The sequence below is a fragment of the Coturnix japonica genome, chromosome 1 (assembly GCF_001577835.2).
Source record: "Coturnix japonica isolate 7356 chromosome 1, Coturnix japonica 2.1, whole genome shotgun sequence".
Classification (NCBI taxonomy): Eukaryota; Metazoa; Chordata; class Aves; order Galliformes; family Phasianidae; genus Coturnix; species Coturnix japonica.
In genome coordinates this window covers 247,878-265,000 of record NC_029516.1, presented here as the reverse complement: position 1 = coordinate 265,000, position 17,123 = coordinate 247,878, and the positions used below count along the sequence as shown (strand labels likewise).

General features: G+C 50.5%; 1 protein-coding gene across 1 annotated transcript in view; it reads right to left on the bottom strand.

The window, feature by feature from the left end:
• The window catches only part of SHANK3 (SH3 and multiple ankyrin repeat domains 3), a 259,036-nt gene that overhangs the window by 192,876 nt on the left and 49,037 nt on the right, over positions 1–17,123 (bottom strand). Inside the window, exon 9 of the mRNA XM_032446652.1 lies at positions 4,122–4,188. Coding sequence (XP_032302543.1) covers positions 4,122–4,188 — 67 coding nt within the window. The remainder of the gene's footprint in view (positions 1–4,121; positions 4,189–17,123) is intronic.

Below are 17,123 nucleotides of genomic sequence, written 5' to 3'. Positions count from 1 at the left end.
TGGGTTGGGCTGAGTTGGGTTGGGTTGGGTTGGGTTGGGCTGAGTTGGGTTGGGTTGGGTTGGATTGGGTTGGGTTGGATTGGGTTGGGTTGGGTTGGAAGGGACCTTTTGAACATCACCTCATTCATCTGAAGATTATCACCTTCCATCAGGACCCAGCAGCTGCCCCATCACAGTCAACACATTTTATTTATTCTAGCAGAGAACTCTTTCCTTAGGATCTGAAGGGCTGGTGAGCACAAGGCTTCAGGTAGCTCAATACTCTGACTGACAACAGTAAGGAAAAAGGTCTTTGTAGATGGCACAAGAAAGAAAGTCACGTAGAAGCTTACTATTCTCTAACTCATCTCTTCACCACTGCTGGTTTACAGGTTTCCAGTTACCCATATAGGTAGAACCATAGAATCACCGAGGTTGGAAAAGACCTCCAAGGTCATCCAGTCCAGCCATCCATCTGCCACCAATGCTTCCCCACTAAAACACGTCCCTCAATACAACATCTACACATTCATGGAACACTTGCAGAGACAGCGACACCCCCACCTCCCTGGCTCCGGAGTCTGACCAAACAGAAGGATCAATGGAGAAAAACAGTGGCAACCATTTCCAATATCGTTCAGGAAGCTGGTTCTTGGTACAGTCATATAAATGCTTTTTACCTTTACCACTGACCCACACACATAAACACATAGGGGTCACTGGCAAACAAAATGCAGATGATAGAACAAGCTAAACAAAAACTTCCACATTTGCTACACATTCTGGGAAATCACAATCAGGCAAAAAGAAACGAAGCTTTTGATTGTACGAGTACTTATCAATGGCTTCGATGCAAAGTTATTCAACATCTACCAAAGATTTCTTTGAGAAGGAATTAAGAGAAGAAGTTGGAAAGGAAGAAATGTGTGTCATAGCCTCTACTTCTGCTTGTCTCCCACGTTATCTGAGTTGCTATAAGCCATTCTGCACGCCCTCAGAGCCTGCTGGTAGTTATGCCCAGAGACATGGGTACCCCAGCCCTGGAGGTGCCCCAGGCCACGGGTGGGCCTGAGTTGATGGGGGCACCCAACCTGTGGCAGAGGTTGGGCTGGAGGTCCTTTCCAACCCCACCATGCTGTGTCTCTATGATTTAGTTTGCATTACACAGCATCACAAAGCTGGGTATTTTTTGGACAGTTCAGAGCTTGAAGACTCATGGAATCTTCCAAAAGCATCATGGTCTGAATTCATGCCCTGCTGTCCGCTCACACACCCACGCACCACTCATCATCTCTCCACATGGGAAGGACACAATGAGGAGTCCGGTGTCCTTGTCACTTTCTAGGCCCAATTTAGGTCTTCCCATTCCTAACCACCTTGAAAAGAAAGTGTGTTCCAAGGTAATGGGAGAGACAAAGGCTCCATGCCACCAATGCTCCCATACAGAGCCACCATGGAGCCAGGGCTGCAGGATTTCCAGCAGATGTGAGCCAAGGGGTGGATGCATCCCAAAAGAACAGACTGCTGTGGGTCAGCAGAGCTGCTGAACCAGCCCAGAGGGGGTGAGGCACTTCCCCACCCCTACCACTGCCCCGTGCAAAACCGCTGCAGCGATGGTGCACTTCAGTACCTCAAACAAATGCTGGTGATCTCATCAGATCAGAATTCCCCAAATAAAAAGGTATTTTTATGTAATACCGGACAACTACTTTGGGTCTCATTATGACTGACGATGAACTAATTCCTTTGACTTGAAGTTGGCGGTTGCTTAGTGACCGTGAGTCATGACCCGAGTCAATTTGGCGTTAAAAGAGGGAAGACGGTCCCAACCACTCTTACGCACATGTAATGCTTAAGACCAATTTCTCAGTACTGAACCCATGTTGAATTGTTCCCCCCGGATCTCCTTCCATGTAGGAAGACTGAACATGAATAAAATCGGGAGTTAAAAAAGGAACAGCAGTCACAGGACCACGACTGTGAAATAAAGCAGCTGCGGTTAAGTACTCAGCTGGACAAAAGCAGCAAACTGAAGACATCAGTTGGCATTGTAGGATGTATTGCTCCTCTAATCATGGAAAATAACTGAAATCAATACAGAGTTACAATACAGTCAAAATGGATGAGGGGAGACAAAACATCAAAAAAAACGAGCGGTGTATGGAAGGAAGGGGAGTTGTGATGGCCTTTGGGCTGCTCTGTCGGTGCAGACGCTCCAAAAGGAGCAAGGAGAGGCATTTGTCATACATCACAATGGCAAAGCGGCTCGTTGGATGAAACAAACACTTGAAAACTTGCAGAGTAAGAGAGCAGCCCAGAAAGAAGCGGTGAGAATCACTGAGCAGCTGACATGAGATCCCAGCCATAAATACAACGTGCAATGAACACCCTGCCTGGAGGGGCTCCAGAGCCCCCACACTGGACGCTGACCCCTTTCCCACATATATTTATAATGCTCCCAAATAACCCACTCTCCTCCAGTCAGACATTGGCACTTCTCAGTTCTTAATGAACTTTGGAAAGCAATTTTTCCTTGCCTGGATGTTCATCTGCCAGTTCCACTGACCCCAGGTGGATGCCATCTGGACCTGCTGGTCTGCATGTAATCAGCTCGCAACTGTTATCTGACCTATTTTGTACCTACCCAAAGCACAGACAATTCATTCTTGACATGGCTCCTTGCCATTTTCCTTAAGCTTTTTTCAGTAAAATTGTGCCATTCCATTGGGTATCAATCCAAAAGATTGAGGCTGGGAGAGACCTTTGGAGGTCATCTGCTCCCATACCCCTCCCACTGCAGTTTCTCTCCACTTGGATTAATAGGACAGCCTTCTCGTGAGCACTGATTCTAACACTTCCTGATACATCTCAGCCTTTTCCCCAAATCCTTTCTGACTCTCCTCAAACGTCCTCAGCAGCTCACCCAGAGGGTGGTGACGCACTGAACATGTTGCCCAAGGAGGCTGTGGATGCCCCATCCCTGCAGGCATTCAAGGCCAGGCTGGATGTGGCTCTGGGCAGCCTGGGCTGCTGGTTGGTGACCCTGCACACAGCAGGGGGTTGGATGGGATGAGCATTGGGGTCCTTTGCAACCCAGGCCATTCGATGGTTCTATGATCCAGCTGTTAGTGAGAGCTGCCTGAGAAAAGAAGTGATAAAAGGAGGAGCTGGGGTGCAGTTTCCCAGACTGAGGGATGCTTCCAAGAACCAAACCCAGCACCTGGGGGCTGTTCCAGGCTCCACAAGTCATATTCCACCTATGACTCATTGTGGGTTAACCCTGATAGGCAGCTCAGCACCACGCAGCTGCTCACTCGCTCTCCCCAGGTAGGACTGGGGAGAGAATCAGAAAGGTAAGAAGTGAGGAAGCTGAAATAAAGACCATTCAAGAGGTAAAGCAAAAGCTGCGTGTTCAAGCAAAGCACAACAGGGAATTCACTCACTACCGAGAGTCAGCAGCACACATCCAGCTGCTGCCTGAGAGCAGGGCGCTCCATGCACAGCGGCTGCCTGGGACATCCCTTCAAACAACACTCCTTCTTTGCTCCCAGCTGCTGTTACACTCCACCTAAAGGTCAGCTTTGCATGACGTGCAATACTGCATGATAATGCCTACACCACAAAAGGAGCAAAGTGATGCTGTGAAGGAAAAGTTGGTGCAGGAAATCCTAAACTGAAAGAAGCAATGGGTGCTACTTCACTTCTATAGGAGGTCTGTAGTGGGGCAGCTCCAGAACCATCATCCCTGCTGCGAGAAGACACATCACCCTGCCCCACATTTGCAGGAGAGGAGCTCCAGTATGAAACAGCCCCAGAAATGCACAAAGAGAAAAGTAAAGGGTTTCACAGTGTGCTTTTCAGACCCACTCCAGACTAACAGATCAGCTCATTCTTTACCTTGGCAATCTAGGCAGCCATAAGCAAACACTGCGTTGGACAAATGAGCTGAATACGGATGGTCACAGAAGGAAAGTGGATCCATCCTGCTGCTCCTGAGACCCAGAGCAAACCATGGGCTGTGCCAGACACCGCGAGCAGCACCACGAGACCAGCGGGTCATGCATCCACCTGAGAACAGCCCTGAACTCCACGGGAAGATTAAAAAAGGGAGAGAAGAGGATAAAAAAAAAGATCCAACTCACCAACATCGGACTCTTTGTGGGTTTTGATGATTTCAGCCAACTCAAAATTTCCTGCAATTATGGCCACCTGAAATGAGAGTGAGGGAAGAGAGTTGAGCGGCTCTGAGCAGCACCGACCGCTTGCACAGCCTGCACCATATGGGCTGACAACAGCTGCTTTCCGTGGGGGATGCGGAGCCAACAATTGTTCTGCCTCAGCTCGCCCAGTCAGTAACCCCAAGGTGAAAACACTCCCAGCGTCACAGGGAGAGCGTCTGTCGATGGTTGTGCACCAAAAGGGTGGCAAAGAGCTCAGAGCACCGTTCCCATCTCCTCACGGCTCGGCGGTTGTACGCTAGGAAAGGCTGGTAGGCACTGATAGGATCATGGAATCATTCAGGCACAAAGGAGCTCTGAGACCACCAATCCAACCCCAGCCCATCCCACTGACCACATCCCCCAGTGCCCCATCCCTGTGCTCACTGAACACCCCCAGGGATGGGGACTCCCCCCTGCCCTGGGCAGCTGTGCAGTGCTGACCGCTCTTTGGAGCACAGCTTGGTCCCCATCTCCAGCCTGAAACCACAAAAGTCACAACAATTTATTCTTTTGAAAAGAATATTTTCAGACCTGGTTCTGAAAACATGAAAGAACCAAAGTGAAACAGGAAGGAGAACACGAAAATCCACTGCTGCTCGTCAGAACAGTAAGCTCGTGGAATTGCTGTGGATTGCTTGGGTCCTGCATTGGACGGACTGTGCCCCTGGCAGCACCATCCCCACACCTGTGTGAGCTTCAGGTGGATGTTTGAGACCAACCTCCCCATCAGGAAATGGTCGACACATTGGAGGGAAGGGAACCATCCAGAGGGACCTGGACAGGCTGGAGAAGTGGGGCCATGTGAACATAAAGAGGTTCCATAAGGCCAAGTGCAGGCGCTGCTTTGGGTCGGGGCGATCCCAGGTGTTTGTACAGACCGGGGGAAGATCTCCTGGAGAGCAGCCCTGCGGAGAAGGACTTGGGGGTCCTGGTGGGAGAGAAGCTGGACATGAGGCAGCAGTGTGCGCCTGCAGCCCGCAAGGCAACTGTGTGCTGGGCTGCATTAAGGGGCGGCCAGCAGGGACGGGGGGTGATTGTCCCCCTGTGCTCAGCTCTGTGAGGCCCCATCTCAGGCTGCGTCCAGGCTGGGCCACCAGCACAGGGAGGATGTGGAGCTGTTTGGAGGGTCCAGAGGAGGCGCTGAGATGGGCAGAGCTGGAGCAGCTCCGCTATGAGGAAAGGCTGGGGAGCTGGATGGTTTAGATTGGAGAAGATAAGGATGCGGGGAGACCTCAGTGTGGGCATCCAATACTTGAAGGGAGTGTATAAACAGGAGGGGAACGGCTGATTGTGAGGGTGGGCAGTGATAGGACAAGGGGATGGATTAAACTGAGACGAAGAGGTTCAGGTTGGATCTTAGGAGAAGTTTTTCCCCCGAGGTGGTGACGCACTGAACATGGTTGCCAAGGAGGCTGTGGGTGCCCCATCCCTGCAGGCATTCAAGGCCAGGCTGGATGTGGCTCTGGGCAGCCTGGGCTGCTGGTTGGTGACCCTGCACACAGCAGGGGGTTGGATGGGATCAGCATTGGGGTCCTTTGCAACCCAGGCCATTCGATGGTTGCTTGGGATGCTGAACCCATCAGACACTGACGGAACCAGGCTCAGCTCCAGCTGCTCATCCCTCCTACAGGAACAGCTTTTGGAAACACGAGGTTCATTTGCATTTTACCACCAGCTTGTGATGAAGGGCTATTTTTAACTCAGTGACTCAGTACAGCACGCACACCTCTCTACTATGATCCTTTATCAGCAGAAATAGTCTTACTATCCCCAGCTCCACAACGTTTACGTGATTTATTTATTTCGTCAGGCCTGGAATTCACGCTCCAGCTCCTCAGCCAGAAAACTGTACAAGATCAGCAATGGCCAGAAGGAAGGAGGCCTTCCATGAGCAACCTCAAAAGGAGCCCACAGTAACAGAGAAGTGAGTCCAAACCTGCTTTCCTCCCACCCTGTATCCAGCTGCACCCCCCATCTGTACATACACACACGAGGTTTGCTGTCCCAAAGATCACTTTCTGTAAGCAGGCAACAAAAGCTTTGGTACAGAAGAACAAATCACCCAGATGTGGGGAGATTTGACAGCTCAGAACCCAGAGTGGCAAAAGGCTGGAAGGGCCAATTTGGAAAAAGCATTTCAGCTTCCGAGATGTTCAGACAACGCTTCCCATGCAGGTGACAGCCTTGGAAACACCACGGCTTCCAGGAGAGTTGAGAAGCAACGCGCTGAAGGAGACGTCTGCTATGAATATCATCTCATGTCAACCCCTGCGAAGGGAGAAGAGCTGTTTGCATTTCACAACCCAAATGGGAAATGCAAGGAAGATGAAAGGATTTCCTTATTGCACTGTTGCCTCAGCTGGGGCTTCGTGGTGTGATGGATCCCAGCGTTGGAATGACGGCATCCAACAGACAACGTGGGACACCAGGGGCACAGCTCCAGGCCTGCAGCTTTACTGAGGGCACAGAGACAGGAAATCTGTTCATTGTGGAATCACAGAATGGTCGGGGTCGGAAGGGCCCTCCAAAGGTCCCACTCCCTGCAGTAAGTAGGAACATCCACAGCTCCATCAGTGCTCAGAGCCCCCTCCCCTGACCCCACGGGTGTCTGCAGGGATGGGCAGCACTGTCTCTGTGAAGCCTGTTTGGTTGTGTTTCCTAAGGATCAGGGCAGTTTCCTCTATCGGTCCCATACCCATCCACAGCAGTGCTGCAGGGGCTCCCCGCTGTGCTCACCATAACTGCCCTACAAAGACAGGCTGAGGGAGATGGGCTTGTTCAGCATGGAGAAGAGAAGGCTGCGGGGTGAGCTCAGTGCAGCCTGCCAGGACCTGAAGGGAGCCTGCAGGCAGGAGGGGAGTCAGCTCATTTAAAGAGCAGATAACAGCAGGACAAGGGGAGATGGTCTGAAGTTGAAGGAGGGCAGATTGAGGTTGGATGTCAGGGGGAAGTTCTTTACTGTGAGAGCGGTGAGGTGCTGGAACAGCTGCCCAGAGAGGCTGTGGATGCCCCGTCCATCCCTGGAGGTGTTGAAGGCCAGGTTGGATGGGGCCCTGGGCAGCCTGGGCTGGTATCAATGTGGAGGTTGGTGGCCCTGCCTGTGGTGGGGGGTTGGAGCTCCATGATCCTGGAGCTCCCTTCCAACCTGTGACTCTGTGAAAGCAGCCCATTAGTTTGGCTGGCTGCAGGCAGCAATTTGGTACTGTAGCACCTAACTGTCCTCAGGCCCCGAGCAGCACTCACACCCCACCCAACTCTGCTATTTCTACACCACTTTCTGCAGAACATCTCCGATGAGAGGCTTTCCAGTGTTGATGGTTTTCTGTCTCTCAGATAATGGGGAACTGAACGTCTGCTTTTTGATCAGCACAATTTACAGCAGCACAACACGAATGGGTGTCAGGACTTCTTGCAGCGTTTTCTACCTTCACTGGGCCAGGAGCTCTGAAGCACGTTCTATATTTGTTCTAGACTCCCAGAAGTCTGGCAGTCCTACTGGGTGGCTCCTACCGCTCGCAGACGGTGCTTCCATCTGGACTGCCATATGAGCAGGAACTCCCAGTGCCTTCCCAGCAATGTGTGCTGCCGTGACATGGCACAGATGCAGATAGTCTGCTGCTGCCAGGAGGTGTCGTTGGGGTCAGGCACTGTATGACTACACCGTAGACCAAACACTGCCTGCAAGCAATAGACAGACCTCCTGTGCATGAGCTGCACAGCTGATCTGAGACAAATACATCTCCGACGCCCTCTGTCTCTGCCAACCAACCGTGCAGTGTGTTGGCAATGCCCAACTTACTGCCCATGGTCTATACAGCAAAGGAGCCTTTATCTTTTTGCTTTTCCTATGGATTGGACTCACAGGCCTTGGTTGAGAAGAGGCACTTCAGCCAGGCAGAGAATTCTGCACCTCAGCCTACAAGGAGAGTCTGCTCATCATCTGCATCAGGTAAAAGTACTTGAGAAACAGAAAAGAAACCCATTCTGCTCCATCCTAAGAGGGAGAGCCCTCCTGGTTGATTCAGGTGAGCAATACGGGTCTGCTGGAAAAGCACAATGATTCCCCTAATGAGATGCATCACAGAACCATCCTAAAGAGAGGCAGATGATCCTGTGATCTCCTCCATCAAGAGAAGCAGGGAGTTCTGAACTCTGAATCCTCCTGGGAAGCTGCAAAACTTAAGGCAGCAGCATGGAAGCCTTTGAGCAGGAGAGGAAATATGAGCTGCAGACCCAGAGGAGTAAATCTCGCCTCTCTCTCCAGTAGGGCTGACAGCCATCAGCACAGGCAGCAGGGAAAACAGCAGAGCCTTATCCAACAGGCACAGTGTGAGCACCACCAGCAGCCTTGGTGTGGGGAGTCACCTCACCCCCCTGCAGCCTGCCTCCATCTGTGGGCACCGGGCAGCTCTACAGACAACAGATGGGATGCCCTGGAGGTCACCACTTCCATAAACCAGCCATGCTGCAGGAAGGAATGAGCTTCAGCTTCCCGCATAGACCAAAGGTGGGCTGATGGCATCTCCTGAAGGCTCAGAGGAAGATTCTGCAAGGGAAGACATGGCATCAGAACTGGGTGGATGTGAGAGACATCCCGAGAGCTGCAGGCCCGAGCCTGAAGGACGAGGACCTGGTGGGCTTGCAGCAAAGTAGAGGCTTTAGTGTGGCATCTGAAATAGGAGCGCGACCACTGCAGGTCAGGGAAGATTTCAAGTCAGAAACATCATTGGGATAATGGAAAACGAGACGGCATCTGACTCAGAATTAGATCAGTCTCACACTGAAGGCTGGAGGAGGAGTGGGAGGAAGCCAGGAGGCCAGAAACCTGATCAATTCCTGCAAGACAAACTTCAAATGAAAAGAGAGAGAAAATAGATTAAATATAATGATGATAAGGAGAAAGCCTTGAGAGAAGGTAAATAAAAAAGAAAAAAGAAGAACAAGTTCATCAGGCAAATGAAAGCTGCTTCTGGGTGAGCAGCCTACGCTGTGCCTGCAGCGGCACCCAGCACGCGCCTTGGGGTGCCCCATAGAACAGGGGCAGGGGGATGCGTGTCCTATGCAGGGCAGCAGGCCTGGGCTACGTCTGCCTGGCACACATTCCTGGAGCATGCCCACGCTCAGGCTTTCAGGAAAAAAAGCAACTTTCAGCCTGTTACATGAGGACAGAAAATCATTCATCATCAGATTGGCTTCTTGAGGTCTGCAAGCTGACACCGGCGATGGGAAGCCCGGAGTTCAACTGTATCATGATTGATAAGGGAAGCTGAACAGGGCAGCGATCTACCAGGAGAAAACGTAAAGCTGTCACAAAGAAGAAAAGCCGCGGGTCAGTCCTTGGTCCGTCACTGGTGCAGCAGTGCACAAAAGGCAAGAAGGCAGGATGGGGAGGAATGGGAAACATGCTCTTCCCGAGGGACGGTGTGTGGGCAGGAATTTGGGTGAGTGGAGAAATACTGGTGGTAGGCGGATGGTTGGGCTGGATGGTCTTGGAGGTCTTTTCCAACCTTGGTGATTCTGTGGTTGTACGAACTCGTCGCTTCTGATGAAGGAGGATGGCAGACAGCACTTGCAAACCAGAGCTGATGCTCCGACGGGAGGATCCGAGTAGGTAACAGAAAGTCAAGACAAGACGGCAGGGGAAGTTTTCGTGCCCATTAAGACACCAGGACTTGGAAAGCTGGAGAAATTCCACGGAAGAGGAGGATCAGCATTGCTTTCAAGTATTTAAATTATCAGACCACAGAACCTGGAGCATGAGCCGCCCGGCTCCTTTGTCTCTGCACACCGAGCTGCTGGGGCGTCTGAAATGAGGCCAAGGCGTACGCCAACCAAGCAGGGGCTGAAGCCCCACTCATGGAGTGGGAATGCTGCTAATAAGAGAGCAGCTCACTCATTTCATTCAGAAGAAAAGCAATTTCAGCTCTGCTGAGAACAAACTCCTTTTTCTCCCTCTCCTGCTTTCCTCTTATTTCCCTCTGGTTCTAGCAGAGAAGCTGCACTCATCTTCATGGCTGCACTAATGGCATTTCACATCTTTTCCCTTCTTTTTGCTGTGCGGCCTCATTTCTTGCCCCTATTTGGGTTTATCCTCCCCCCATTGCCATTTGTTGCTGCACCTTTCTCTCACCAGAGCAGCTTCCTGGCTGTATAAAACATTTTCTCAAATATCAAAACATTTTCTAAGTGATTTAATGTAAGAAATATTAACTACCTCCACAATACCTGCATTGTTTTCCAATCTCTTCACAGCGGCCGTGTGCGGTACATCACAAACACTAACGCGTATTTAGCATTTAGAATGCTTTACCACATTATTTTCTCCCATATACATCACACTGGATCTGACACCACGGACTCTAATTAGATTTTATTCTTGTTTTAATGATAGTTTCCTTAGTTTTAGAAGAACCTTGTTATGAGGAAATGGCACAACACGCCAAGTCTGACTGACAGGTTTATGAGTCCGGCTGACAGAAGCAGAGAGATGAAATTCAGGTCTATGAAGATGCATCCTGCTTGGCATGGAGAAAACAAATGAATAAATATAAGGCAGAGAAGAACCAGCTTCAAGAAGCAGGAAACAACACGTGGTAATATCAGTAACCTCAAATTAAACCATCCCAGACAGTGGGGATATTGCATCGACAAAAGTAATTCTAGGAGGAACCACGAGTTGGCAACAAACCACCTGGACTGGTGGGTGTGGGTTTGGGACATGGGTCTTAAAGGAGGAATGCAGATTGACAGCACCAAGACTGGGGAAACCCTGACAGAACGGGGTCTGTTCACCTGAAACCTTAAAGCAGCGTCACGGAAAGGATGGAGACCAGTTTTCCCACCCAGCCACTGCTGGAAGGACAAAAGCAACTATGAATTAAAAAGGTGAACTAAGAACAAGGCTGCGATTCCCTCAGCACGGGTGAGTATTGAAGAAAATGCGGTACCTGGGTCTCCAGCCAAGGGCACCCGTGTGCAAGGATACAGCACACTTACTTGTCCTTTGCCATGGCAGTGTCTTCAGACTGAGCCCAAGATATGTGGGTTCATCAATATGAACTGACTGCTCATTTCCCCTGCAAGTCACGCTGCTGACACCTGGATTACAAGGGAGTTTTGAGTATGAAGGAGGTTGGAAGTTGGTTTGGTGCACTACCATGAAGGCAAAGAGATACAACCAGATACAAGCCATCCCTCAAAGGTTCCACATTTTCAATCTACGGATCGAAAATTCTATAATTCTACGATTTTAACCAGTTACGTGGACTTTTAACAAACATGCTTTGGCATGCACAAAAATGTGCCATTTTCCCACTCGGACAGCAAAGGCAGCAAGTGTGAGGAAGGTGCATTGCATCTTTAGCACACAATGGGTTGAACAAGGCTGGATGTGGTTCTGTGCAGCCTGGTCTGGTGGGTGGCGACCCAGCACATAGTGGGGGGGTTGGAATGAGATGAGCATCGTGGTCCTTTCCAACCAAGGCCATTCTATTGTTCTGTGATTCTGTCCTATGAACAACCCCTCCAAGTGCCAACTGGAACTCTGCATCTCCAGAAACTACCTCAGGTCCTACAAACAGGACCCAAGGAAATGGCCACAAGTTGTATCAGATGAGGTTTAGACTGGACATAAGAAGGAACTTGTTCTCCCAGAGACTGGGCAGGCACTGGAATGGCTGCCCAGGGAGGTGGTGGAGTCACCATCCCTGGCAGTGTTCAAGAGGCGTCTGGACAGGGAGCTAGGAGAGATGGGTTAGTGGTTTGCTGTAGGTATGGTGAAGGGAGGACGGTTAGACTGGATGATCTTGTAGGTCCTTTCCAACCTTGTGATTCTGTCATTCTAGGATTCTAGGAAATTATTCTAATCCCCACTGCAGTAGCACTGGAGAGCAGGACCAGCCAGCTCCACACAACCCTACAGACCCACAACCGCTACAACCTGAGTGCTCAACAGGGAGGGCAGATGGAGGAGAAGGTCACCACCATAGTGACAACAAGGAAACACGGAGCTCATCAACAACAAAACGTCACCGACATCCCCACAACAGCTGACATTTCTGGGGTCCGTACCAGCTGTGTAAGATGCATCCAACAGCAGCTGCTGTTTCTGTGCTTTACACACACTGAGGAGCAGCAAACCTGCATGAGTTCACAGATAGATGCAAAATAAGCAGCTCTGTCATTTCCTTACGAGTCCACTTAGCACCAGCGCTCATCTACACGAGACGCATTACTTCCCATAGCATCACAAGATACGATGCCATTGGTTACGAGTCCAAACACCACCAGTGACAACTGAAGTTAAATCAGACAAATCTCAGTTAACCAAAGGCATTTTTCAACAAAACTGTTTGAGAAAATTCTGTTGCCTGGGCAACGTGACTGCAAATTGCAGAGTTCAGACCGTGATGCCTATTTTAAAGCAACAAGATACAAATCTTGGAAGAAGGCGCATTTAACAACCTGTTTGTATTGTGCTGAATGCTGAAGGAAATGATACGTTGAGTTTGCATCCACGTGTAAATCTTTAAGGACTCGAGGCGGATCGTTCCGAGTGATTACCACCTTCTGACGCCCAATTATGTGTGTGACAGGTCCAGAAGAGAGGGAGAAAGGACGAGTCATGAAGTGAGCAAGGTGTGCACAGAAAAGACACAGGAAAGCACTGTGGGATGGATGGAGTGCCCCAATAAGTCCCCAGAGCCAGGCAGTGCTGCCTTCACGCTTCCACTTTTGCTCCACAATTGTCTGTGACCATGAAGCAGCTGTAACTGAATGGGGAACCAGGTGGTCCCAAAACACCTCCACGTTTGGGTCATGATGCGCCCCTGTGCCTGGTTTGGTGATGTGTCCATGAATCACCTCCAAGGTCTGCAGAGCAGGAGAGAGTCACACTGCCAACATCTGTGGGAGAAACCTCCGGCGTTGGGAGTCAACTCAGTGATCCCCAAAGGGCCTCCATGTCTGAACAGGGAACGATGCTACCACGGGCTTCACCAAGGAACACGGCTCCAGAGAAGAAGCAACTTTGTTCTCCAGAACAAGATGGGGTGAGCATATAAACAGGAAGGGGAATGGCTGTTTATGAGATGGACAGTGATAGGGCAAGGGGGAATGGTTTGAAACTGAGACAGGGGAGGTTCAGGTTGGATCTTAGGAGGAAGCTTTTCCCCCAGAGGGTGGTGACGCACTGAACATGTTGCCCAAGGAGGCTGTGGGTGCCCCATCCCTGCAGGCATTCAAGGCCAGGCTGGATGTGGCTCTGGGCAGCCTGGGCTGCTGGTTGGTGACCCTGCACACAGCAGGGGGTTGGATGGGATGAGCTTTGGGGTCCTTTGCAACCCAGGCCATTCAATGGTTCTATGATTCTAAGCAGAACTCTGCAAAAAGAGACCAATCAGGGTAATCTGCAAAGAGCAAACCCAGCAAAAGGGATCCATGCTACGAGAGGGGAGCAGGCCAGGCTTCTTGAAAAGCACAACAAAAGATGTCACACTGCTGCCTTCTGCAAAAACGATGGCACTCTGATGTGACATTCTCATAAATGACAGAATTTGAGTCCGGGAGGTGAGACTCCAGCCAAGTGGATGCAGAACTGATCAGAAAACCAATTCCTGACCCTCCATTGAACTCCAAACATGCACTAAATGGGTGGAGCTGGATCCCATTCCCGGTTCTCACGGGCAGCCTGGCTGGAGGAACACAGAGCACTCTTGTTGAACTCCTAGATGAGACCAACATGGGAGGAAGCAAAAGTTCAGTAGAGGGTTGGAACCAAAATGATTGCTCCAAGCTCTAGAAATACATAGAGGAGAAGAAAACAAACATAACTTTGTTCAGTAAAGACAAGCATAATTGCTATTTATACACGAGGATTACAGAAGACAGAGTTGGACTCTCCTGAGGCACAGAGAAAGAAGAGGAGGTGATGAGCACAGGTTGCAGTGGGGGAACTTTGGGCATAACATAAAGCAGCAGATCAGCTGGGAGCTGGGACACAGCACGAGACAGCAGCAGTGGTTGTGATGGAAGGGATGCGAGGAGCTCCGGATCACACGCTGAACACGAGCCCACAAAGTCACACTGTGGCAGAAAAGGAGCACTCTGCTGGGACTTACAGTCAGCGGCCTCATCTCCAGCGTGTGCAATGTAATCACTGCTCTGTGCAGGGCAGGTGGGGTGTCAGTTGGAATGAGGATCTGAATTAAATAAAGGATGTGGGGAGAACTCGCAGTAAATCAATAGTAATGATCGGATTATGCTTTCAAGGGCTCTGCAGGAAAACCTGCATGTGCTGGGATATTTAGACCAGAGAAAGGAAGATCAGGTGGGAAAGGGGCAGCGAGGCCATAAAGGCAGAGAGAAGGCAGCTGCAGCAAGGACAAAAATAATCTGCTCTGAACAACCACGGAAAAGTGATGGGCTTAAAATTCAATAGGAAAGATTCAACATCAGAAAAAGCTTTCTGACAGTGAGGACATGGAAGCACAGAGACTGCTCATAGAAGGTCCAGACTTGGAGGGTCCCAGAAGAGGTCATAATCAGAAAAGGTCTGGACAGAGCTGGTCCTGGGGGAGGCAGAGGAGCACTCAAATGGCCTCCACGTTCCTTCTCTGTCCTACCTGACCGTGGTCTCCTCCTGTGGGTGGCAACACTGAACGAAGGGAACATGGGAAACATCCCATCTGAACTCAGGGAGGTTTCAGTGTGGTGTCCCATAGCATCTTCATCACAGAGCAGAGCAGGGTTGGTTTGGGAAGGGGGGGGACAAGGTAGGTGGACAGCCAGCAGGACCACCAGCCTCCAAGGGGGATGAGTGGCCCCACAAACCCACCCAGTGGCTGGCTCCAGGTTCAGGAATGGTCACAGTGGCTGAAACCATGGGGTCTCTTCATTAACAGCTGGTATCATGAGAGGGACACCACCAGAGTTTGCCCAACCACAAGGGCCAGGCCAGAGCTACTTCACCTTATTATAGATGGAAGAGATGAGGCACCCTCCTGTGCCTGCTCTCCCCCCATGATATGTTGCACCACCACAGCCAGATGGGAACAAGGCTGCCCCCCAATGGAGGCACGTGAGGAGCTGCTGCCAACCCCCTGTGCTGCCCAGCACATCCCTGCATGGAAACATCACAACTCGGCCAACACTGAGCACACCTCTGCTCTGCAGGGATGCCACCTCTGCACACAGACCCTCAATTCAGGCAACAATTTCCTACCGTCAAGCCAAAATGCTGATAGTAGAGTTAAAACCTCTGCCTCGTGCTTCAGCTCCGTGACCAAGGTCAGCTCTGACAGCTGAGAGGCTCTGGTGGCAGCACAGCTGATGGAGCACAGCGCAGCCAAAGGAGCTCTGCATCAACAAAACCTGTGCTGCTCACAGCAAGGAACTGTGAATACCTGTAACAACCACCAGCCCCCAAAGCCCCGCTTAGAAGAATTCAGCCTGGAAGAAGGAAATAAACAAAAAATGCAGCTATCAAAAGGACAGATGACTTTCTGACAGATAAGAAGCAGCTCTGACAGCTACATATCAGTGAAATGAGAGGAAGTTTGAAGCAACTGCTTGTGCTATTCTCATACTCAGCATATGAGAACCCTGCACAGAAAGCAATCTGACCAGGAGTGGCACAGGAACAAAAACGTGTGCAAAGGCTGCCATGTAATGATTGTTAGGAAACTCAACATCCCTTGGTAAAGAAAACTTCCAGTGCAGGGTTCACTTTTGGGTAGGTTCCCATTAACACATTCATGAGCTGTAAAAGCTGCATTAGTACAGCAGGCTCACACAGTTTTAGTATCTTTTTAGCATCCTGCTCAGAGTGGAAGTCACATGGAGACAACTGGATGCCCCATAGATCCAACCTAAAGGTAACCTCTCTTACCTTGGAATCATGGGCAGTGCTTAGGCACAACAGTGCTGGGCCATCTGATGGGTCAGCCCACTGTGTGGGCCACAGAGTGGTGGGAGGAGATGAGGGAAAGGCCATCACTAGGCCAAGCAAAGAGGTTTAGCGGCAGAGAGATGAGGTGTCTCCACCAGAGGGCAAGGCACAGGGGCAGCCAGGTATCTTCCATTACTGCTGGGGATGGAGGACTAGAAAAGTACACTAAGAATGATGAGTGATCCTTGATAACACATACACAAAACAGATGTGAACCAGAAACACCCGCACGTTAACAATGGGGCTTATTTCCCTTTTCACTACCATGGGAGATCAAACTCATCTCCATCACATCATTTCACTCCTTCTGAGATGGAACACAAAGGCACAGCATGCCCAGGGCCATTCCGGACCTTGGGAGGAGGAGATCAGTGCCTCAGATGGCTCCAGGATAGAGCAGCTCACAGTAAGCAGCACGTGAGCAGGGCTGCTCAAGGTGACCCACACTGACATCAAGACCACAAACTCCACCTCAGAGCTGTAAGGTTTGGGAAAGAAAACTGGAGGGCAGTTTGCTGTTACCAAAACAGAAATGGTTTCCCTGTATGGAGCATCTTGCTGGTGTCTCCAATGGGTCACCGACAAATGCAGTGCAATGTAAGCCCTCCACAAGGACATGAACTTCTCCTACTTTTAAAGCAGGTATAAGAGCAATGGGAAAAGCTACTTCTATTAAATGGAAGAGGTACAAAACCAGCAGGCAGCTCCAAGGACATGGAGCAGACAGATAGAGAGACAACCTCTCCTCCTGGCTCATCTCTGTCTGTGCAATTCAGACGTCAGTGTGGATGCATCAACAGGTAGATGGGGAAAAATAATTGTTGGGTGGTTCACATCAGAGTGGTTATAAAGGGGCCATTCACAGCCACACTGACAGGACATAGTTTCATCCAGACCACATCCTGCAGTGTCTGATCCCAACAGGGGAGAGACCATTGAGCTCCAACCCCTGCTGTGGGCTGGGTGCCCCCCAGCTC